General features: G+C 40.1%; 2 protein-coding genes across 4 annotated transcripts; both read left to right on the top strand.

Annotated features, from left to right (window-relative positions):
* On the top strand, positions 1 to 10,085 carry LOC119489602 (tumor protein p53-inducible nuclear protein 2). 3 transcript variants are annotated; one of them, XM_037772267.1, is made up of 5 exons: positions 1 to 338; positions 4,677 to 5,045; positions 5,793 to 6,107; positions 6,207 to 6,363; positions 6,451 to 10,085. In XM_037772267.1, the coding sequence occupies exons 2-5, from the start codon at positions 4,922 to 4,924 to the stop codon at positions 6,716 to 6,718; spliced, it is 864 nt and encodes a 287-aa protein (XP_037628195.1). In that variant the 5' UTR covers positions 1 to 338; positions 4,677 to 4,921; the 3' UTR covers positions 6,719 to 10,085. The 3 variants fall into 3 exon arrangements, with proteins under 3 accessions (XP_037628195.1, XP_037628194.1, XP_037628196.1); XM_037772266.1 differs by having other exon boundaries at positions 5,790 to 6,107; XM_037772268.1 differs by lacking the exon at positions 5,793 to 6,107 and having other exon boundaries at positions 8 to 338.
* A 2,866-nt stretch (positions 10,086 to 12,951) lies between these two features.
* Positions 12,952 to 25,428, top strand: LOC119490154 (glutathione hydrolase 7). Its single transcript, XM_037773373.1, has 17 exons — positions 12,952 to 13,112; positions 13,454 to 13,705; positions 13,791 to 14,038; positions 16,352 to 16,578; positions 16,771 to 16,922; positions 17,031 to 17,148; positions 17,272 to 17,339; positions 18,641 to 18,714; positions 18,840 to 19,033; positions 19,997 to 20,084; positions 21,101 to 21,228; positions 21,326 to 21,414; positions 21,518 to 21,670; positions 21,796 to 21,910; positions 22,027 to 22,164; positions 22,288 to 22,387; positions 23,688 to 25,428. The coding sequence occupies exons 3-17, from the start codon at positions 13,819 to 13,821 to the stop codon at positions 23,858 to 23,860; spliced, it is 2,037 nt and encodes a 678-aa protein (XP_037629301.1). The 5' UTR covers positions 12,952 to 13,112; positions 13,454 to 13,705; positions 13,791 to 13,818; the 3' UTR covers positions 23,861 to 25,428.
* The last annotated feature ends 304 nt before the right edge of the window (positions 25,429 to 25,732 follow it).

The raw sequence follows: 25,732 nt of genomic DNA, 5'->3' as shown, positions 1-25,732 counted from the left end.
TTTTGTACGTTCTACATTCTGATCCGAGGATCAGCTGGAGGCAGCAATAAACAAGGAGGAAAAAAATCTGCAGCAAAGGAAAAAAATAATAAGAGAGGAGAGGAGGAACACAAGCTGCAGATGTTATGATCTGAAAAAACAATCCGTGTAACATTTTATTTACACGAAGCCCTTCTTCTAAGAAGAAAGCCTTTTATTTTTGTAGCTTATTATAATGGTGTTTTAACTACCTCACTTACAAGACTATCTAAAGCTATGCTTTAAGAAAATTGTTGTCGTTTCTACTACTGTGTGTGTGAGAGATCTCGTTTACAACTTGAATAATATTGCAAAGGCAGGTAAGATATATTTTTTTTTACTTTGCTTTTTTGTGTGATCTCAAACTAAATTGTGTCTCTGCCAGTGAAGCATTATGTTTATCATGGCCTACAGAAAAATACCCATCAGATATCATGAAATCATGACATTAACATAGCTTTTGTGTGTCACTGACTCATTAAGAGGCTATCTTTGACTTGGCTGTGCGTTATAAGAGGTAATGACCTATTATTAGGTCACGAATAGATTTTGGTAGCAGCTTAATTAGGTCGATTCGACGTCCTATATCCATGAAAAATGACACCAGCCTGCATACGTGTAGCCTATATAGGCTATAATGCAGGACATCCAGCAGGCGTTTGAAAAATTGCACCAAAATGCTGATTTGGAGAGTCGATGGCGGATCTTGATGTGTTTTTTTTTGGGGAGGTGGACCCTGGAGGCTCTGCGATTCTTATTTATGATGTGAAATAGCAGTTTCATTGTATTGTCAATAGCTTATGCAGTCGATGTGTTTCGTGCAGCGTCGCTGAGCCACAACTGTCATTGCTTTGACCCCTCAGCTGTGCAGCTTAATACGGATAATTCATGTTTAACCTGGATACTCTGCAGAAAGTCTTCTCTCTCAGGCTGTCGACAATCTGAGGTCGATGTGTCATTGTTAATTTTAGGGGTATCTTTGTGTATATAAAATGTAAACATTGTTGCTGTAGGTAGGCTTGGTGTTTTTTTCCATAATGGGTTTCAACTCCAGACGATGACCGTCGACAATAACAGCCTTATTGTTGCATTTTGCAACAGCCTCAGTAGTGCAAAATGCAGATGAGTCATAGTCAACATATATAGGTCGCATATACTCGATCGTATTGTCATATATTTTCGCTATGTTTGCTGTTCAGATCTTTTTCTCTCCTCCGGTCGCCCAAAAAAGGCTGGAGCGTCTCTCTGTCAGCGTCAGTGACGTGTGCGTGACGTCACAGGCGTCTTGTTTTTATTTCGTGAGTCCCCTCCCATCCTCCTCCTCCTCCTCCTCCTCCTCTTTTTAAAAAGACCAATGTCAAAAGACAGATCCATTATTCAAGGTCCTTTTTTAATGATTTAGAATGTGCAGTTGTGTGCCTGTGAAATCTTATTTATCATGTGACTTTTAAATATAAAAACACAAGATAAGGCCTGTCAGTGCTCCTAATGACCATATCAGAATAAGGCAACATCTCTCTGCTGCAGTGTGCATGCCATATCTTAATGTATTTTAGGTTTAATCAGATTTTACTTGTCACATGTTTTAATTCCTTAGTTTATTTGACAAGGACAATACTCATTGATAAATAGAACTGTAAACGAGCCAGAATAAGCCTAAAAGGATATTTTCACCTGTTGTGCCTGGTCATATATTTAAAAATGCATGCTAAAAATAGAATTAAATAACCTGTTTTCTCAATTAAATTTTACTACATAATAAACACAAGATAGTCCTGCACACATCCACCATTAATTAATACCACAGTATATTTACTGTATAGTAGCTGCAATCTTTCCTGCAATAAGGGCAAAAGAGTACTGTTACAAGAAGAATAGGACTGACCAAGAAAGATATAACAAAAAAAGTGACTGCAACTTTTCAAACAAATACTCTATTTGACCCTCAGCTTTCTGACATGTGATAGATTTTACTTCAAAGTACATTTATCAGTGTTAATGGGTGTTAGTTTTCAGATAAGGCTTTTACACAACCTATGCCTTATATTCAGGAACTGTCTCCTCCAGGATATACACCATATCAGTGGTGGTTATTTGTACTTTATTGGCAGTATCAAAGGCTATATTTATAGTAGTCTGATAGCCGTGAATTAGCTGTTACAGCCACCAAACTGATAAAATTGTTTTATAAGGGAAGTGCTGCAAGTAGTTAATGTTGAGTGTTGTGTGTGTTGGTTTGCGGCACCTTATTCAAAGCAGCCCTGTACACAGTGTCACCAACATTTTGTTTATCTGGATTTCTCAATGTTCACATGACTTAAGTTTCTATTAGTTCAGGAATGCATTAAAACAATGTCAGTGTTGAGGGTGGACTCAGTTTAGACTCAGTTTGTTGTATCTTTTTGGTTTTCTTTTGCAAAATCCCCAAAATATAACAACCGTGGGCCTTTTTATTTAATTGACTGGATAGGATTTTTCAACACATGACCTAGAAAGGGAGTCAAAATGAACAACCCAGAGTATTAACAAAATACAGCTGAGAGCTTTCCATCCAGTAGGCTCATAAGGATTTTTTTCTACCTTTTGGCCCCATTTTCTCCCCCAGTTCATTTCTCTCTCATGCATACAACCATGCAAACAGTCTCCTTGACAGTGACTATATTTGTTAAAATTAGTGTTATTCCATCTTCCCTTTATGTTTCTGGTCTCCATGGTGATTCTCCTAATAAGGACCGAAAGTGTTCGCTTCCCAACAAGCATCCATGCATAACTCCTTCCATGTCTCTTCGCTCTGTATATAAATCTCTGTCACACGCACTGTGTTTCACCTTTTAATCTGTGCTCCTTCATTAATACCAACCTCTATCGTGTCTTTGATCCACCCATGAAATAGTTGAAAGTCAGCAGCATATATTGGATTTCCATACAGACAAAGTGGGTCAAACAGATCGTGGACTGAAATAAGTTACGATCTGTAATTTAAACCTTTAGAACTTTGAAACTAGTACACAAATAAACTAATATATAATAAAAACATATGAGAAGAAGCCAAGTTAACCTAAAACTCAAGAGATATCTTTAAGTGTGTCAGCAAGTATTGGCAGAGGTCTCTGATCTCTTCAGTCACGGTTTAAGTAAATAAAAGTCAGCCTTTGAACATGTAAGGGTTTGTCTTGTAAGCTGTGTTTGTTTAAACATCTGTTCAACATTACATCATCGTGTTCACATTTAGGTCAGGCACTTGTCCTTTGCCTCAGTACCTTCTGCGTCTCTGTTTGTCTTTGTATTTTAACATTGTGCACACTCACGTTGTTTCACTTTGTGAGAGTCTGGTCTTTGTATCACCTCCTTTCATCACCACCATCTCCTCCTCTTCCTCTTTAGCCTGTCCATCTGTCCTGAGACTGTGCTGATTGGTTATCTAAACTTCACGGGGGAGGGGAGTGCAGCCATTGTCCACCAGCTTCTTGCTTGCTGATTTAATATATTTCATCATAAAACACATTTATTACCTCCCACTGTAGCTCAGTGTTCTTCTGCCAATGCTTTTCAAAATTGAGATCATCATCATGTGAAAGTTTCATAATTGTTTTCTCTTTAGTTGAGGATCTAAAGTACATACACCTGTCTGGGTTGTAAAAACTGTCAGCAAGCTTTAAAGCTAGTATAATCAATATTTTTATATTAACAAAGGATCAATTGAATATGTGTGTGTGAAGCGGTGCACTCGTAGAGACAAACCCAACAAAAACAGTAATTTATTCGTTTACCAGACTCTGCAGGTATTTTTCTGTTTTTTTCACTCTCGGTTTTTGGTTCAATGTCACTGCCGCTCTCATCAGCATTGTTTTCAGTGAAAAAGCTATAAACCGTCTTTTACGATACCTGTTCAGCACCAAACAGCAGATAGACAAAGTTAGCGACGAGCTGGTGAACATAGTGGACCATTTAGCAGCTAAAGAGACAGATATTTCCATCAGGGGTTGGTGGAGACCAAAACAGAGATAAAACACAGAGTCAAAAGGAGAGTATTGGAGTTACATTCGTCAGTTGCCCAGAAACACGGCTCCAAATGAATGATAACTGTGCTTACATGTTAGGAATCTCAACTTTCTAAAGCGATAATGTTGTGTTTTTACAGCTTGCAGCGCCGCCCCCAAGTGGCCACTTAATGCAGCTTTTTAATGAAATATGATATGAAGATTTGATTTTTTTGAGATACAAAGTGTTAACAGTAACAATATGTATGTGTTGCTTCATCCAAGCTGATCTGAAGATTCCCACCTCATCTAATATGCAACCTATCCAATGTTAGAGTGGAAACTTAAAAAAAATAAAAAACAGAAATAAAATACACACTATGGCACATTGTTTGCATAAACATGTCATTACAGTAGGTCAAAATGCTTTGAGGTTTTAGCCCAAACAATAGTTCCGACTTGTCGTAATGTGTCTTGAAATAACCCTGAGAAAGCTCTCACCACACACATTGCTCACTGTGCTTATCTAATGTACCTGTGACTAAGCAGTAGGAAATTAACCCAATAAATTCTTCTCTCTTTTTTTCTAGATGTCTTTTTAAAGGAAATGTTGCCAATGAAGCAGTTTCTGATCACCATTAACCACCCTCTTCTTTCTCTCTTGTTCTCTCTCTCCAGGCCTTTGCTCCAAACCAAGTGAAACCTTACATTTGCACTACAGAAGCCTGTCCACGCCTGTTTGTCAAAACCGAGATCCAGCAAAGGGCTTCAAGCGAAGAAAAAAAAAGAGACAAAGAATTGCTTAAAACAGCAACAAGCGATACCTAAACACAAATAAGAAAAAAAAAAAAAAAAAAGGCAGCTACAGCTTTTTCTTTGTGGACGACAAAAAGCATCATCAACACTTGACAACACAAGCAGTCATGTTTCAGCGTCTGAGCAACCTTTTGTTTGGGGAGGTAGAAGAGGTGGCAGCTGAGCTGAAGGGACCCAACCCCTGTGTGACGGAGGCCGACGAGGAGGGATGGATGCTCGTCAACCTGCCTGGTGAGTCTCAGTCAGCAGAGGGAGTACAGTGGTGGCTTGGATAGGTCGGTGTGGTATTTTACAGCCACACCAAACTGGGAAATGTTTTATGTTCAAAGATTGAGTTAGCTGGTCCCTCTTGCATGTCTATAATACTGACTAACATTTGACGTGTAGAAGTAAAGATGGGGATGATGAGGTGAGGTGAAGAATCAGTCGGGGCGTGGCGCTAATACACCGGTGCTCACCCATATGGCTGCCATACCAAACGTGTTGTCTGTCAGTTGATGGAAACACATAATTCTCTGTGAACATACATCTCCTCCCTCTTTGTTTATGATCTCACTCATGACAAAGACAATTATTGAGTATGAAAATTGGCTTTGGTGCTCGTTCAGAAGCCGACCAAACATCAAAAGCAACATAAAAGCACCTCTCAGGAGAGTTGAGACAAACATTATGTCGCTGACATAATCGCAACCTTAGAGGGTCAACACAACTAATGATGTGACTCTTTTATGTTTTGTTTCCTTACCCCCTCTTCTTCCCCTCCTCCAATTTTTTTTAAAACACCCTTACATTCCCCACACTGGTATGTGTGCGCGTGCGTATGTGATCCCTTTAAAAATTGCCCCCTTCAACCCGCATGGCTTTTTGAAAATCTTCCACATTTGCATCATTTTTGCAACATCCTCCCTCCCCACCTTAAACATCTGTCTTTATTGGACGTCTCATCCCTGATCTTAATTGCTGCCATGTGCTCAGAAGAATCTGGCTACATGATGCAGGCGGAGGATGAGACGGGAGCCCCACCGATTGCACAATCATTTCCAGACAGTAACCAATCAAATCATCAAGTCACACGTACAAGGACTGAATGTCCAGCCCCCATTCCTCACCCGCCTCACAAGCGCCGTAGGACACATAAAGGTCGGGCACGAGGTGCAGTAGCACCATCAGACCCCCTGTCTTGTCCGAGCGCTAGCCCGTCAGACTTGGGTGCTATTACACCCGTGACCCCGCCGAGACGGGCCAGACTGTCCACGCCCTCCTCCACCCCGTCGATGTCCCCTGGCTCTGGAAGTGAGTGTGGGGGCAGTGGGGGTAGCAGTAGGGCAGGCCCAGAGAGAGGCTGCATGGATGAGAGCTGGTTTGTCACCCCTCCCCCCTGTTTCACTGCAGAGGGAGCCACAGCGGAGGCCAGCCCGATGGAGGACCTGCTCATCGAGCACCCCAGCATGTCTGTGTACGTCTCCCCGAGCAACTTCTCCATGGTCTCCAACAACAACCTGTCTTTGGTGGGAGAGGAAAGCATTGTCGGCCTGGCGAGCAGCGTGAGGTGAGAAATACCACTTTTTATGCTGGCTACACTTGACCTTCACCTGCTTTTTCACAATCACACCATTATTTTTTGCTCTCCTTGCAGCAGAGTGGCAGAACCAGCCGCTGCCGCTGCCACCCGCAGCACGATGCCCACCAGGGTGACCCGTGGAGCAGCTGCCCAGGCCGGAGCTCTGGCCAAGGTCACCCAAGTGGCCAGGGTCCAGCGTAGCAAAGCCCGCATCGAGCGACGCCATCTGGGCCGCAACCGCATCCAACGCCAAAACCGCACCAGGGAGCAGGTCCCTCGCCACGCAAACCACGCCAGAAACACCTTCCTTCACCAGCCCACCAAGCGCAACATCTGCCACTAAACTCCCCAGCAACCAGGGGACGTCGTTTACTCTGAGGGCATTAGTAGTGCATAGTCAACTCCAAGACACACAAAGTTAAATGTAATCACCCACGGCACATTTGCTCTAATTTCTGCACATTATATCATATGACACTCAGATACCAGTAGACCAGTAGCTTTTTTGTTTTGGTCTAGTCACAAACAGACTCCACCTGGTAGTTTAATGCCCCCATTCTGCTGTTCTGCTGTGTAGACCTTTATAATACTTGTTGTCCATTGCAGTATCCAAACAACAAAAAAAAGTCTTCAAAAATATTTATACAGGTTATACTTAGTAAAAATAATGTCTGAAAAACAACAAAAAGTTTAGCTCTATTGATTTTTTCTTCTTTAGTAAAATATGCTCTTTTCTTTCACTCTTCCTCAAGGCATGTTTTTTTTTTTTTTTTTTTTTTTTTAAATCAATCATTAAATCCCTAAAATACTTTTTAAAATTTGGAGGTAATGATTTGAAATTGAAAGTGTACTTTTAAGACGTTTCTGGTGGAAACCATGCAAGACAGAGACGAGTTAATCCTTAGTGTGTTTGCAGAGTAAACAACTCATCATGTCTTCGAAGCTTTACTTTACAGATGAATATTTTTTTGTCAGAAAAGGTGGAAGGATATACCGTGTGGGCCGAGTGTGAGAGGAAAATTACTAGACATTTGTTTCTCTCCAGTTAGACAAAGGCAAGGAAACATGTGGCAACCTGTTTCATCACGGGAAACAAATGTTGTAATATTTCCCTCTTCTCACTTTGCGAAGGATGAGAGCAAGTAGACGATGGTGAGAGTATGAGCAAAACAGACTAAAGAGTACAAGTAATGTCACGATGAATTACAACTAGACATTATTAAAAGGAGCGGAAACAGCTATAGGAAAGTGTTATGTAACCCTCTGAGCAGCCTGTGAGTGTTTAGAAAATGGCCCTTATTTTGAATATTTCTTCTGTGTTCTTCTTTTTGCATGAAGAATGGTATTATGGGGCACTCATAATAAAAATATAGATAGAAATATTGATAAGGGGTATGAATGGAGTTGAGTTGAAACAGGGCTTGCCTTTGGGTTACAGGGTGTGGCAGGTTATTGGAGGTAAAGAGCGGTATTGATGGCAACTCTTTATTTTGTTTTGTGACATTGTTTTTAGCTCATTTTGTCTTGTAAAACATTGTTTTAAAGTCTCTCTCTCTCTCTGCATGGTTCCACCAAAAAAACAAGAGAAACTTTGTTCCTGTCAGACAAAGAGAAAGTACACTTTTGGCTTTTAAAGCCAACAAATAAAAAAATGTCTCCCTGTGGATCATACACAGCATGATGATCATTCAATGTGGTCTGTAAACTAAAGTAATGTGCCCGGCACACATCAGCCATTTTCATCCATAGTGTGTGCCGTGATCTTACGTTATCCATGTGAACACCAAAAAGAAAGAACGACCTATGTGCACATCAGTCCCTCTCATTGAGAAGTCACTGTTGGGAGAAAGGGGAAGAATAACACCCGTCTTCCCCCTTCAACATAGTCAAAACTATCATCTTGCACATGGTCGTGCAACTCACCTAACATTTACATCATGTTCGTCCATTTCTTGTTAGAACATCCAGCTCTTAACAGTTTCCACTTAAAGATCTAGCTGACTGATATGTATTCAACAACAATAGTAAACAATGGTGCTGAAGTGTATACTAATGTTTGTAAATTATTTGAGACATGGATGTAAGTTTGCACTGTCATACATTTTGTGAGTCAAAGTTTTAGCGGTGTGCTGTGTGCTTGTTTCTCTTTTTTTTTCTTTTGTGATTTTTTTTTCTTTTTGTTTTGATTCAAATTGTGTGTGAGAAGGTGTACTGACACGTTAAATGCTAGAAACTCTTTAAAAAAAAAAAAAGAATGGTCATTTATTTCTCTTGTAAATATTACAAAACAATTTATAGCGCTCCGTTAGATGTCAAAGCCTCTCAGGACTCGCGTCCACCACACACAGCGTTGTGTTCGATGGGACTAATGAGAATCCTCTCTCTGCCTCACCTCTGTGCTCATTATCAAATCAAGAGGGCATTAGTGGCCAAAAGTGGTGTCCTTGCCCCAACCTCAGTCTCATCTCCTTGAGATGCACCATAAAAAAGCAGCACTAGACTCAGAGTTGATGTGCCATATGCGAACACTGCCCTCCAGAGGTTCCATTTAGCACAGCTGTATGGATGCTGGTGAGGATTCAGTACAATGACCTGGTTTTAACACAATCTGTACTGTTGTGTCCAAAGGACAGATTGTCTGGAGATTCATGTCAGATTGTTTGGAAGATGGAAATGTCTCATTCAGATCATCTGGATAACATAGTTTTCCCCTTGAATCACACATTTTTCATTTCTGCCAATAATCCTATAAATGATTGTTTTATTCAAAATCTGTTAATATCTGTTAATTTATGATATAAGTATGACTTTTATCTTTTATTCTGTTTAAGGATGACTATTATGTGTCCTGTTGATTCCTCTGAATGGTGCAGGAGATGGATCTGAGGTGGTGAACATGCACACACACACACACATAGTGATCTCTGTTTAGACTTCCTCACACCCCAGAGGCTTTCTATTCTAACTGACTGAGGAGAGATCACAGGTGAATGTGTGTGTGCATACAAAATGTAAAGACCACCCTAGATACCACTCTGCCGCTACAAACCTGTCCTGTTTGCCTCCATTTTATTTCTTCCTTTCTTACCTGTGTCATGTAAAAAGGAAATGTGTTCTCAGTATGTTGTGTGTGATTATTGAACGGTGTGGTTGGGGAGAGGGAGTCGTCACCAGGTGTGTGGAGCCTGTATGATGTGGACAGGGAAAGGATGAGGCAGGAGATAGTTTATATATTACAAAAAAAAATTAAATGTATCCTCAAAAATACAATAGAATATGCTTGTATTTTCCCATATAGTTCTTATAACATTTGTTCACCATAGGACGTTTCAAATGAGAGGCATTGAATGTCTGGGGAGTTTCATATGTTTTATGTCGTGCCCTGAAACGATGGCAGCTTAAAAACACATGGGGTTTCGCCCGTGTTACATTACATCTCAATTAGTACACCCGTCCCCTCCATAAAAATGAAATATATAGACATATAAAAATTTGGTGTATCTGATATCTACAGTATGGTGATTGTGCCTTTCACTATTTCTGCATGGTTTTTGTGATGTACTGATTTTTCCATCCTCAAAGTGGACAGTCGTCCACTGACAGGCAAGACCTATGCAAAAATCAACGGATGGGTTTTCCAGCATCCATTCAGAAAACACAGGTACCCGCCAAAAAAACAACAACAATAAATACTCAGGTTAACACCTGAATCTTGTGTCATTATTTTCATGTGGGAGAGCAGGAGGGAATGGGATTAGAGCTAAAAGCATGTGATCTGTTGTCAGTGATGGAGGGTGGATCCTTTACTTAAATAAATGTAGCAGTAGCCTACTTTACTACAATGTAAAAACACTCCATTACAGGTGCAAGTATTGCATTCCAAATAGTACTAAAGTAAAAGTACGGAAGTACTATCAGGTATATGTGATTAAAGTATCATCAGTTGACAGTTAGACTGTAAGTAATACTCCTGTCAGTGTTATATTATTATGATAATTGTTACTGATGCATTAACATGTAGGCAGCATTTTAACATAGCTGGTCAAGAGAGAGATAACTTATAGTTTACATACATTTTGGTAGTTTAAATCTTTAAAATGAATATATATAAACAGAGAAGTTATAAGAAATAAGCATGTAAAATGTGCGCATTATACTACAATATATACCAACAATAAATATGGAAAAATACAAATAAGAAATATATAGGGCCGCAGCTAACGATTATTTTCATTGTCGATTATTTTCTTGATTAATTGATTAGTTGTTTGGTCTATAAAATTTCAGAATATGTTCAAAAATGTCGATCAGTGTTTCCCTAAGCCCAAGATGATGTCCTCAAATGTCTTGTTTTGTCCACAACTCAAAAAAATTACTGTCATCGAGGTGTAAAGAACCCAGAAAATATTCACATTTAAGTAGCTGGAATCAAATCATTTTAATGGATAAATCAATTATTAAAATAGTTGGTGAATAATTTAATATTTGACAACTAATAATTATGAATTATTGCAGCTCTAGGAATATGTATACTACAACAATAATGTAAATAATATTAATGCTGTAAAATGGGATCTATGATTAAGATGATTAAAAGGGAGGAATAGTATAAATAATGCTTGCAATGTACAGTATAATTAAGTATTAATGCCAGAGTAAATCAGAGTATTGCACAGTTGAATTATTGCACAAGTTATTGTAGCGTTAAGTCAGTATTGCTCAGTTAAGACATAAATAAATAAATGATGGGCTTATAGCTGCTGACGGTCTATTGACTATTGAGGGAGGAGCTGAAAGGCTTGATGGCTACAGGCAGGAATAACTTGTTTTTGGAATGGGTGGGAGACATTGTCTAAGATGACATGTAGGTAAATTTACTATACAGTATGCAGAAAAGAAAAGTGGACAGACTGGTGTGGTAATGGGGGTGTAAATTCGGTATATGGGCGGAGTGCTATCATGCACAACATGGACTCATAGTGCTTGAAAAAGAGAGAAAAGTAAGACATGTAAACAGGCAAACATATATAATAACAATAACATCTATTTGAGTTGTCCAATTTCTGTGGTGTGCTGGGACATAATCTGCTGAGTTGACCTTTGACCTTTGTGTGGATTAAAGCAAGCAAAACAATTTCCTGTTGAGGAATCACATGAGTATTGTGGTTGTAATTGTCTTCTGACACTGAAAGTGGAGGAACAAGAAAAGAAAAGGCTTTAAGGGAGGGACCGTAGGTTTGTAATTGGAGCAGGTATTCTTCAGACCTGCTAACCTGTCTATCCGCTTCACCAGTAACTTCATACCAGGCAGTGAGACGTGGAAGGCACCTGGTTTGTTTTTTCTCATCGGCCACTATCATCATAATACTTGGTGGGAAATAGCTTGAAGAAGCACCTGTGGTGGAGAGGAGGTCATCATCTGTGTCAAGATGAGATGTAGTGGCTCTTTATGGTCACAACGCCATCTACTGTGAAGTAAGTCTGATATTGATCAACAAAGACATGCTGTATCTTCCTTGTGCATATATATAATTTAAGAATATTTCCTTGTGAGTTGCACATTTAAAGCTGTAGTGGGTAGAGATGGAGCAAAGATGATTAAAAAAAATATTTTTATAAAACGGTCACTATATCCTGACAGCGCATGAGACAGGTGATCTGAAAAAAAATCTTGTGCATCTGTGTCCTCCGGTGTCCTCCGGTGTCCTCCGGTGTCCTCCAGTGCTCCTAATGGCATCTGCAAGATTTCACAGACGGGAAGGAAAATAACCAATCAGAGCTGATCTAGAGTCTGCCGTCCAGCTTCCAACACTCGCGAACTCCGATCAAACGGTCAAACTAGGCAGCGCTGATCAAATATGAATCAATATTCTAGTTACTTTAATGTCTATTTCTCGTTTCAAATGTTTTCAGAATCATCTTGTAGTGTACTGTTTAGCTGTAAAATGGGAACGTTTGAAACAGAGGTTTTCCGTGTCTTGTGAAGTGACGGTGCTCCACATCGAGAAACATTATCGTCTAGCGTTATCGGGCTAGGAGGTGAAATATAGAGTGATATCGTGGTTTTAGCTGGCATGTGTCGCCTCACTGTTTTGAGCGATGCTCATTCATGTCTATTTAGAGCAAGTTAGCATGAGCCCGACGCTGACTTACGTTGACTTCCCGGCCACAGGTGTCGTTGTTAACAAGCATTTCTTAAAGTTACAAATAGTCCCTTTAAAAGTAGTTTTTTAGACTGTTGTAATTTACGAACAGTGGATTGCATATATGAAAACAGCCTTGAAAAAAGGGAAAAAATTAAGTATAAAAAAATAATAATAAAATGAGCATGATATGGGACCTTTAAGTCTTACTGGTTTTTCAGAGCTGCTGTATACCTCAGTATGAAACTAACTTCCCTTCCGTGTGTGGTGTCCAAGGCGGGTGAAAAAAAAAGAGGAGATATTACGCGTCATCAACGCGTCAAATCCTCGGTAGTACTGCACATGCGCAGTAACATCTAATCTGCACTGTCGCAACTCCAGTTTCACTGCGCATGCGCAATACCACCGCTCTCAAACTGTGTGTCCTCACCTCTGTCAACAGTCCGTGGTGGTGTCGTGATTCAGGCTCGCGGAGCTCTTGTAGTCTTGGTGACGGAGAGAGCTCTCTCCTCTCACCTGCCATGTTCATACAAAAACCAAAATAACACCGAAAAGGATGATTTTTATTTAAACTACACGTATTTTCCGACAACAGTAAGTATTGTAACGTCGCTTTGAGCCGTTTGTAGCACGCAGAAAGGATGTAGATGTGTTAGCTTAATTGTGACAGCAGCACACGTAGGATATAACGCTGCGAGGCTCGGCTCTGTGTTTGTGTTTTTAAAGGTTATTTTTATTATATAGTAACGTTATCAATGTATTTAACTTGCTTTTCTGCGCCATAGAAAGACGGAAGCAGACATACTGTCGTGTGTCAATATTTACAGTAGACTATAGCCTACTCAGTGTAATGATCAGGTTAAATACGAGAAGCAAACATGTCTCTTTTTGCTGAAGACTAGTTGACCTACATGGTTTGTTGTTATCTTCTGCAGGTGGCAGCCTACATGATTGGAAAATGCATCATCATCATCGGAGCTAACGTTACACACCACCTCTTGGCCTATATGAAGCATAATAAGGAATATAAACTGCAGTGATCTTGGTGCTTTTATCATTACAGGAAACTACCATCTGTATTGTGATATACTGGTGATATTAAAGATCCAATCTTCAGCACCACAGCAACACTAGTGGTCCTTAAAGGCACATTACAGGGATTTTAACATCTGGATGACAAGTAGCAGGTGTGTGTGACTGATCATCCCAGACAAGAAACAGATGTGATTTCAAATATATAAAGTATGCCCTAACTCCCTCACACATCCTTAGATAGAGATAGATTAACTGCAGGGTCATCATGCACAGCCCTGCTCCTGAGATTGTGGCAGGGTACCCAAGTGGGTGTGTAGCGGATAAAGATGCCAATCCGGAGACCACCCTGGGGAGTGCCTACTCTCCGGTGGACTACATGAGCATCACCAGCTTCCCAAGGCTCCCAGAGGATGACACGCTGTCTGCAGAGAACACCCAAAAATCACGCAAAGAGGATGACAACGTCCTGAGTGAGCAAGATACAGGTGAGTCAGACAATTTTAGACACAATTACTACGCTGTACAGACCATCTTGTGATGGGATCACACCAGCCCGCGATGCCAAATCGGGCCAGGGGCATAAAGTGTGGGGAGAAAATGGCCCCTTCCCCAATTCTTACCCCCCAACTTCCGGCACCCTTGCTTGGACCACATCCATCGTCGAACTTTGCCTTCATTTTGATCTCAACCACACCTGTACATTTTCGTGACCTAGACAGACATATAACCACCTGGCAATGTACTCAAACCTGCTCCTGTTGTAGTTCCTGCCACAGGAGGTGTCTCCAGGACCACATTGTGCCAGAGGAATTCATTGCGCACACACACAGACTCACAAGGTGAAAACAATACCACCCACATGCTGTCACGGCTAGTAAAAATCAACCTTTCACAAACACTGTAGTTGATTGTGTTTAGGTTTATTGGATGTGGATTCATGAAGCATGATTGTTTTTCAGTAAAATCTCCTGGAGTTTTTGCATTGCTCATCGTCACAAATCATTTCTAAAGGTTGGATTTGATTTAGGGTGGCAGCGGATAATTGCGCCACAGCCTGTGGCTGGTAATTATAAAGATCATGAGGGTATGGCAGAAACCTTATATAGAAAAAACACACCCCAAAGACATACAAAAGGTACAATATTATCATACAAAAATTACCAGTACATTTTAAATCTTAAGATAAGATATACTTTATTGTCCCAAGGAGAAATTTTGCTTGGACAATAGTGCTGCACAGCTGCAATCAGCTTAAAACAATACATAGCCAACAATACATTAACGTAGTACACCAAGACACTGTAAAAAGCACTTCCCTGAGAAAACTCTATATAATTACATAGGCATTAAAGCCATACAAAATTTACCGTACAAAAATAAGTGTAGGAGTATAGTTCAAACATAAAAAAAATACAGAGCAACAGAAGTAATTGCCATATTCATAGTATGAACAACAAACAAGAAACAAGTTTCTAAGTGATCATTTTTTTCAAAATCAAATGTTTTTGTCAGCATAGCATTTCTAAGTATAGACATTGACACAGAGGAATCCATTAAATGTAAATTTCTATTCCACAAGATAACTCCTAGAAATGTGATAGGAAAACTGATCATGAGATGTTTTATGCAAAGCAAGATTCTCCGCCTGTCTAGTAGGGTAATTATGGAACTGAGAGTTGTTAACAAAAATCTAAAACTATAAGGTAAATCTGTATTCTCATATCTTACTTCAAAGACAAATGTACTGGTTTAAAGAATATTGATGTCAAATATAGTCAGCAACTGCAATTTAAAAAAAAGTGTTTTACTTGGTATAACAGCTTTGGAAAAAGTTGATAATCTGATAAAAAAAAAAAATCTTTAGCAGCAATATGTTGTTCAGAAAAGTTATATAAGTACTTGCCCATACAATATTACAGTATGTTAAATATGGATAAATTAAACTATAATATAATGTTAAGAGACATGTATTGTGTACAAAATGGACAGATTTCTTTAACGCGATAGCGTCACATTCGTGCAAGATGTCGTCACGAAACTTTACAGGTGTGTAGTTGAGCTCAAAATGAAGGCAGAGTTTGACGATGGGTCGATCTGAGCCGGAAGTAAGGGGCTAGGAAGTGGGCAAGGGGCCATTGGTCCCCCAAACTTTACACCCCTGGCCCTATTTGGCGTCACAAAACTTAACAGGTGTGTAGCTGAGATGAAAATGAGGCCGAGTTCGAAGATGGGTCTGGTCCAAGCAAGGGCGCCAGAAGTAGGGGGTGGGGGTAAGAAATGGGGAAGGGGCCCGCGCCCCTGGATCGATTTGGTGTCCCGGCTGGTGTGATCCCATCACAAGATGGTCTCTAGTTATTTTTAGTATCAATTAATTGCCCCGTTAATTTCTCAATTAATCGTTTAGTGCATTAAATGTCAAGAAACTGTGAAAAATGGCGGTTTCCCAGAGCCCAAAGTGATATCCTCAAATGTCTAGTTTTGTCTGACCAACAGTAAAAAAAACAAATATATTCAATTTAATATCAAATATGACAGAGAAAAGCAGCAAATCCTGAAGCTGGAGCCAGAAATGTTTGGAATTCTTTGTGTAAAAACGTTCTGATCGATTATCAAAATAGTACTGAATAAACTGAATTTGGTGCAACTTTGTGGATTGCATGCATGCAGAAGCCAGAAATTATTTTTTGCCGTCCAGTAAGCATGGCTACTTTGAACTGACACAGTTTGGTGTGAGACAACAGAGTATATTGCTCTTTCCTGTTCAATCTAAGCCTTTTTGTTTGTGTTGGATGTCCCAGACCCAGATCTGTTTCTGAAGTCGGCTCGCCTCCAGCGTCTCCCCTCCTCAGCTTCGGACCTGGCCAGCCATGATATTGCGTCCCTGCGGGAGACCACCAAAGACCCCTTTACAGAAGACTGTGCCTGTCAGCGAGATGGACTCACGGTCATCATCACAGCTTGTCTCACCTTCGCCACAGGAGTCACTGTAGCTCTCATCATGCAGATCTACTTCGGAGACCCACAGGTAGTGGTGTACATGTGTTACCTGCAGTTTTACTTGTGTAACCATGTTGTATTCTCAAATAACTGCAGGTGATTATGGGATTATGAGTACTTCTACATGCTCCTCTCAGTTCCCTCCCACACAAACCCAAGACAGTTCAAAGGCGTATTGACAATCTCCAACTTCCTGCTTTGTTCTCCTGTTTCTTGCAAGATCTTTAACCAAGGGGCAGTGGTGACAGATGTGGCGCAGTGTACATCTCTTGGCTTTGACGTTCTGGGGAAACAGGGGTCCAGTGTTGACGCTGCCATCACTGCTGCCCTCTGTCTGGGGATTGTCCACCCTCACACTTCTGGTATTGGAGGGTGAGTGATAGAAACATATTAATCTCTTGTGAACAGGACGAACACTGAGGTTCTTAGACCTGGTTAAATACGAAACCTTTGAATACTTTGTGCTCTGTTTATGTTTAGTGGTGGGGTTATGTTGGTGCATGACATCCGTAAGAACGAGACGAGGGTCATTGACTTCAGAGAGACGGCACCGTTGGCCATAAACGAGAAGATGCTGCAGAAGACACTTGATCTTCATGTAAGGCATTTTTTACTGGTGTTTCCCTTTTCTAACAAGAGTCTGAGAACAGAAGACAGTCTTATTGTTATTGTCTAGTACTGAGGTTAATGTATGCACTCTGCTTTCACTGTTGCATTTCAGCCTGGCCTGCTGGTGGGAGTACCCGGCATGCTCAGTGGGATGCATCAGGCACACCAGCTCTATGGCAGGTACGGTAACTATCATGTAATGCTATTATTATTTGTTCAATCTTTCCCCATGCCATGCCTTATTAGTCATAGTCCTCACACCGTTTTCTGGATTTTCTACATTCCTTCCTGTGTTATTGTTTGTTTCACTTCATGGCACTGTTTCAAAAGCCACGTATAGATAGAACCTAATCTATTATTTTCCACCATTTTGACTATTTATTTTTATTAGGGCTGTCAATCGATTAAAATACGTTATCATGATTGTCCATGATTAATTGTTTACTCATTTTTTATCTGTTCAAAATGTATCTTAAAGAGAGACTTCTCAAATAATCAATACTCTTATCAACATGGGAGTGGACAAATATGCTTGCTTTATGCAAATGTATGTATATATTTATTATTGGAAATCAATTAACAACACAAACAATGACGAATATTGTCCAGAAACCCTCACAGGTACTGCATTTAGCATAAACAATATGCTCAAATCATAACATGGCAAATTGCAGCCCAACAGGCAACAGCAGCTGTCAGTGTGTCAGTGTGCTGACTTGACTATGACTTGCCCCAAACTGCATGTGATTATCCTAAAGTGGGCATGTCTGTAAAGGGGAGACTCGTGGGTACCCATAGAACCCATTTTCATTCACATATCTTGAGGTCAGAGGTCAAGGGACCCCTTTGGAAATGGCCATGACAGTTTTTCCTCTCCAAAATTAGTGCAAGTTTGGAGCGTTATTTAACCTTCTGTGCGGCAATCGCTTTATCATTGGTCGGTACCAATGGATTCCTTAGGTTTTGTAGTTTCATATTTTGCCATATCTTCACTCTAGCTTTAAAACTCAGCCCGCTACGTCCTCCGAAAGATCAATTGCGTTAATGTGTTAAAGAAATTGGTGGCGTTAAAATTATTTTATTCTTTATTATTAACGCGTTAACTTTGACAGGCCTATTTATAAGACAAGAATAGCAACAGCTTACAGTATATTTACGTCAGCTCCGAGAGCTAAAGGGGTGAGATCTCATAGTGAAAGAATCACCAGCTGTGTTGACATTGTTTGGGGTTTCTTTTTTAGCCAGAGTGTTGGGCTGCAATTACTCTGATGCTGTGTAATTATCGTGATCCCGATGCCTCAGCTGGTAAGAGGCTGATGTTAAAGAGCTAACTAGCTTGCTCCATCAAAAGTTATGCTAAAACATTGTGGATTATTATTTTGGCACAGAAATCTCTTTGAAAATGAGGAGTTCAGAGTGTTAATATGAGTTCTAAACATTTCTAAATTAATCCAGTCTTTCGTGACTTTTAAATTCCCCAGAATGCCTTGGAAGGATGTGGTTGCCATGGCAGCAGATGTGGCCAGAAATGGATTTAATGTTACTCACGACCTAGGTAGGTACAGTGTAATGTTGTACAAATCACTGGGTGAAGTCACTGACACTCATGACACTGGGATTAGTGTTAGTCATATAAACATTATCAGCCTTTCCTCCCTCTCTCTCTCCCTCTCTCCCTAGCTGAAGCTCTGGCTGAAGCGAAGAACCAAAACATGCCGGATGCATTTCGTGATTTGTTCCTACCCAACGGCGAGGCTCCCCTGTCCGGGCTGTTCACCAGACGTCTGGATTTAGCAGCCATCTTGGATGCTGTTGCAGCGAAGGGGCTGTCGGAGTTCTACAGTGGAAACCTGACACAGGAAATGGCAGCAGCAGTAAGGAAGAACGTTTTTTTCCTCCCTGTCTCCAACTGTTATATAAGTAGTCATGAATTCTGCATAGATCCTGACGGCGAGTCACTTGTATTACCTGTTGTACTTTCACCTCTGCTTTTTATGTTTTGCCTAGAGTGAGGTAATAATTCAGTAGTCGTAATGTGACAAAAATAATGCTGTCAGTTAATTATGACGCATAATTCTGTGGCTTAAAGGAAAGATTTAAACACGGTATTTATTACAGTAGTTACACACAATAATCTCACAAAACAAAGCCAGATTTGGAGTACTATTTGAAAATGAGTTTTGTAGTTAACATGCAGTTCAATACAATCAAAATCAGTTTATTTAATCATTAGTTCTTTGCATTGCACTAAGCAGATATTGTCTTTTTTAAATTAGTAGTTATTGTTTTGAGGATTGATAAATTATTTCAGATGCTATGGCTGCATTGTCTTTGTGTCAGTATGTTTATGTTCCAAAACATACTGTATATTCCAAATATATATTAGTACAGAATTTATTCTATATATTGTATAAAATAACCATGTGTTACTATATCATATATTATACACTCAGTGGCCACTTTATTTGGTACACCTGTACAATCTAATTCAATACAATACAACTGTTCTGTCATAAAGTCTACTTAATTGAATTACAAGTTTCAGTATATAGGCCGTAGTTACAGTAGCAGTGGTTGTGTACTGGACTTCGTTATATTGAGAGGTGTGTAAATGTGTAAACAGGGAGGACAAAAAGAGGAAGCACCTCTCAGTACTGGGCATTATTTGACTATGAATACCTTTGTGAGTTATGTAGGTGAACTAGTAAATCAAGTATCCATTGAGGGTCAGGTGACCAAAATGGTTTTGAATAGAATTTCCCTGTCAGTGACGACAGTGCGCAGGACAAAAATAACTCATCAGCATAAAATGTTAACTCCCTCTGCATTTTCAATAGGTGCAAGCAAGAGACGGAGTGCTCACAGAGGATGACTTTGGAAACTACAGCACAGTCTTACAGCAGCCAGCAGAGATAACCTTTCAAGGTAAATATTTGTTGTTTGTTTCTATTTACAGCAGAACTGTTTGAGGGACAAACCGTGTATCAACAAAAAAAACTCACTTAACCTGAACCAGTGGTGAAAAGGTATTTAAAGGGACAGTGTGTAGGATTTAGTGGCATCTAGTGGTGTGGTTGCAGATTGCAACCAACCGAATACCCCTCCGCTCACTCCTCTCTTTCCAAGCTTGTCGGAGAACGGTAGCCTTCAGGTAACTTCTGTAGGAACATGGCAGACTCCGTGAAGAGGACCCGCTCCCTATGTAGATATGAATGGCTCATTCTAAGCTAACAAAAACACAATGATTCTTAGTTTCAGGTGATTATAAACTAATGAAAAGACGCTTACACTATAACTAATTTCAACACCAATTCATTGCTTACACTAAATTCTGCCCCCTTTATCCCCTTACTGCTATTCCAACTCATCATACTCCTTCAGCTGCTCCATACAAAGTTAAGCCAGCAATGTAGTTAAACTCCCAGCTGTTCATTAAACAACACAGGTCAGCGTCAGCTTTTCAGCAGCCAGCAATCCCACTGCAATTTCCAAAGACATTTGACGAGGTGAAATGTGGGAACAATGTACACCGTAACATCTGAATACTTTCTTTTTTTCACATAAGCCTGGGCTGCTGTTGACCTACGAATGCATATATGACGGACTTGTCCTTATTCCTCACATTGTTCCAATTGTCCCATCTGCTCTATATCGCATATATTGGATATACTGTCCGTTTCATTCTTATCGATTTCCTGTTTTTCTTATGCTTTATCCTGTAGACCCTTTTCACGGCAGAGATTTTAACTTTGCAAACCAGGAAAAGCACAGGTGTAATTGTAATCGTTAATGTTATTAGTAACACCTGTGATTTTCCTGCTATGAGGAGTCAAAATGTCTGCTGTGAAAAAGGTCTGTTTTATTTTGCCACTGAAATTAATCCATTTCACAACAGAAATCAACACTTTTTTCGATCTTATGATCTGTTGTTGTCTCTGAAGGACACCATGTGATGACAGCCCCGGCCCCACATGCAGGTGTTGCCTTGATCACTGCTCTCAACATCCTGGAAGGCTACAACATTACCAGCCAGGTTCCCAGGAACAGCACCTACCACTGGATTGCAGAGGTAGTGAGCTAACTTCTTCACCGCTATACAGCATAAACCGTGTGCAAAGTGCAGTAATTCGTCTGACTTAAGGGTTAATTTTACATTACTCTCCCAGGCTGTGAAGATAGCTCTTGCCCTTGCTAGTGGGCTGGGAGACCCCATGTATGAAGCTTCTGTCTCAGAGATTGTCGCCAAGATGCTGAGGTAGACATCCCCATGTCTTCTTTAAACATATAATGTATACATCCATCCTAATTCAATGAGGCATTTTCATTGAACCCGGCCCTTTGTTGTTCCCACCTCCAAGTAAATCAGAGGCTTCCCTACTCCGCCAGATGATCAACGACTCTCAGGCCTTCCCTGTCAGCCATTACACTCCATCATTCACCTTGGAGACGGGTGCGACAGCTGCCCAAGTCATGGTCATGGGCCCAGATGACCATATCGTGTCAGTCATGAGGTACGTCGTGCTTTAATTGAACTGCTATTGCACATTGTTTAAACAAAACCCAGTGACGGTTAAGAGTGGATTGACATCACTGGAAAACCTAAACTAAGACTAGTTTTTACTTGTGGTTGTTTTAGCTCTCTAAACAAACCATTCGGCAGCAGGATAGTGACTCCTTCAGGAATCCTCTTGAACAGCCAGATCCTGGATTTCTCCTGGCCTAATAAAACACAGGGATCATCACCTAACCCAGTAATTGCGCATTCTCTCTTTTGTTTAACTGATTGCAGCATTAATTGATTTTTTTATTGAAAGATTTCTTGTAGCTGCTCTCAGTCCTCATGATTTTTGTTTTTCTTTTGCTGTAGCGTAACAGTGTCCAGCCTGGGAAGAGGCCCATGTCCTTCCTGTTGCCCACAGCAGTGAGGCCTGCCATCGGGTTATGTGGCACATATGTAGCCGTTGGATCTTCCAATGGAGAGAAAGCTCTCAGTGGCATCACACAGGTTATTTACTTACTGGAAGAATTGATTAAATTCATGATTGATTATTAGATTTTGATCAGTGTGGAAATACAATATATCTTCTATATAACTATATATATTATTCTGTTTTCTGATCCTTCACAGGTGCTGATGAATGTTCTGTCTTTGCGTAAAAATATGAGTGACAGCTTGGCATATGGAAGACTCCACCCGCTTCTGCAGCCCAACACCCTCCTGGTGGACGGTGAGTTTTTCCCACTGATCCATCTATAGAGCGCTGCAGGGATGACGTATTTTTGTAGGCCAACGAGGAAGTTAGCATCGCCGTGGTTCCCTCGACAAAATGCCAATGAGATTTTGACATTGGGTTTTGGATTATTACAGAAAATAACCTCTGTGGCAAACACACGTTTTTTGATACTTACACATTTTGTTCAGCAAGATAATCTCCACATATGAACACCACTTTTGTGATTTTTGAAGCGCAAATACAATCGCCAGAAGTAAAAAGCTAACATTAGGCTATAAACGAACTACACCACGGGTGCATGAGCGCGAGTATACACAACGAGGCTGTAAAGGCGGGTAAGTGGCTGTGATGACGTTTAATAGTTTCATTTAGCCACTTGTTAGACGCCGCCTTTTTTAAGACACGTAAGCTTCTAAATTCACAAGTGGGATATTTACTGACGTATTTTATGTCATAGAACAAAATGTTAAAATCTCTTAAGCGTGTGTTAACAACAGACCTTATTTCAAGCATCTAACTAAAAACCCATTCAAAAAAATCCATTGACTTCAAGACGAGGGAAGCGGAAGTACAAAAATGCTAACTCATTTCTGGGTTTTACGACTCATTCCTGTAGCCCTCTATTGTGTAGTTTGGTCCAAACATAACTGAACAAAACCTTTGATGTTTCGGTGTAGATTGGCTTTTTGACTAAATTACAGTTGTCATTTCCTGCTATTAACATGCAATATGCAACAACACATGCCATCTAGATGAAGAACAACCCAAAAGTGCCCTTGTACAAATATTTACATTGTCAAGTACCTTTATTGTCATCAAAAACAAAGGAGACAGGTTTAGATTTTCCATTGCAAAGTGAAAAGAACAATCTTCTTTAATTTTAGTGGGAGGTAGCAAAAATCATGATGACATGTTTGTAGATGCTGTGAACCCCATTATCAAACATCACATTATTTGCTGGCGTCATGAAGGAGGTATATCATCTCCTGGTACATTATCGTAGTACAGATCAAGTTGTTTTGGATCTGGCTGAGATTTAAATATAATTTGATCATGGTTCTTGGTCAAAGGATACTGGATGTGTGCTTTTTTTAAACATAATGCACTATGACCTGCATGGCTGAAAATCCTCATAGCCACACAATCCAAACACACCGCAATTGCTACTCCGGGCTGTGTGAACTCACTCCGAGTGTTATTTATCTTGAACGCGAAGTTATTCAGTTCGACATTTATTTTTCGTTGTCCATTCTTCCTGCTAACCACAGATCATCTTCCTCTTTCTCTTCTACAGCTGAGTTTCTGGAGGAAGATGTGACGCTGCTGCAGGCCAAAGGTCACGAGGTGGAGAGGAGAGGTGTTCTCTCATTGGTGGAGGGCACCCGGAGAACCAATGACCTCATCATAGGGGTGAAAGACCCCCGTAGTGCTGATGCCTCCGCCCTCACTATGTCCAATATGCCCTAGTGCACCACCTTGCCCCACACTCGCACATAATTAAGAAGGGGTAAGAGCAACACTGTATGATCGATGGTTAGTGAGTAAGGAGGCTGATCATCACCTAATACACTAAACATAAGTTAATGGAAAAGTACAGTCAACAAAAAGACACACAGCTTTGTCTGAGATGACCTTGTAGGAATCCAATATGGATCCTCCTATAGATTTTATTTTCACCATCTCACATACCGATGTTGGTATGCCCTCTCTCACAGCCTCAAGTAACATTCAGTTGCAGTGTAGATGGTGTTCAAAATGTCTCTCACTTAATGGCATCAGTCAGAGTCTGCAGCCTATATTACACAGAGCAGGGCGTGTTCATAAATTCAGATCTGATGCACTCCAGGTCCACTTTGAGAAAGCAATACACCCAAGAGGGTTAGAGCAGATTTACTTAGTACGTCTTACATAATAAGAAGAAAATGGAAGAGTATAATGGCTAGTTTTACAATGTTGAGTGACAGCTAGTTTTTGTCCTGCGAGGTACTGAGCGGGACATTCAAGAGTGTTGCACTCTGAATGAAATGGATGAACAAATTGATTCTTTGCACGAATGGGCAGACATGAAAAAAAGTAATGATGTCACACCATCAAGTCACCATTTACAACTCGTGCATGGTCCTCCACCTTTCTGCTTGTCTTCCCCTGCATTTCACCATCATTTGAAATAACACCTGAGATCACACGGGATGGTGAAGTTAATAATATTTAAACCAGTGATGAAGCCTTGCATTGTCACACCTAAACTAGACTATCCTAAACTGAACACTGAGGCTAAACCATCCACTGTCCTGCTCTTGATATGGTGTGTAACTGTGATTAGATGTTGTTTGGTGCAGCTGCTGGAGTGTTAACTGTTGCAAAAAAATCAGTGGCTCCTTGGGGCCATGTTCAGACTAACACATTAACACAAAATACGTCATTCAGAATTAATCATTAATTTTCTTAAACAAGAGGATTTGTTAAATATTACTAATGATAGAATATGTGTATTTAAATATGTAATTTAAGAAATTTTAGTTGTTGCATGATTTTGTTCTCATTTAAACCTGTCGCTTTACCTATTTTTTTTTTTTATTTAGAGCAGAGATACTTGTTTTTAGAATGGGAATAATCTGATTCTCTACAGATTGATTGAATGTAATCTGTCTATTTTTATATGAACATTTGTTGGGCTGTATACATTATTTCTACTGTTGTAACACAATGCATTCAATCGGCTCATTTTAGAAAAGGCTGTTATGTTTATTTTTTGTGTTCTTGTGTAATTATTTTAGGTAATATATTTGAAGTGACAGCTTTTGTAAAGCATTGCATTTTAGAAGCGTTTCAATTTAATTCCAGGATGGATCTCTGTTTTTGGGCACTAGTGCAATACGACCGTTGATGCTTGTTTCCTGTACTGTAGAGTACCATGCCTTAAGGTACGCATTTGCATAACACCTGATGTTTGATTCCACATACATTTGTATCTGATTTTAATAAAAATCAGCACTGTCCAAACACAAGAAATAAATTATTTGCACACATCCTAACATTGAAGAATATTTGCCTTTTTGTTCCTCCCCTCATGAACATTTGGTGTGTCTGACCTACTGCAGAGTACTTAACTGAGCTTACTCTTTCCAGGTATTAGGTTGAGGCTTTTTTTGGAAGGCTGGACTTTTCAAATTGAGCTGATGTATTTTACAAATTTCACATAGCCTCTCTATTACCTGTTAATGAACACCAGTGTCCAATGAATGTGTACATTAATCAAGATTTTGCTGCATACATTTACATAGAGGCATTGCAACAGTTTAGATTAGATTAGATTAGATTTCCTTTATTGTCATTGTA

Source organism: Sebastes umbrosus, chromosome 6, assembly GCF_015220745.1.
Source record: "Sebastes umbrosus isolate fSebUmb1 chromosome 6, fSebUmb1.pri, whole genome shotgun sequence".
NCBI classification, from domain to species: domain Eukaryota; kingdom Metazoa; phylum Chordata; class Actinopteri; order Perciformes; family Sebastidae; genus Sebastes; species Sebastes umbrosus.
Note: the sequence above shows the minus strand (reverse complement) of the source record. Positions and strands in the feature narration are given on the sequence as shown.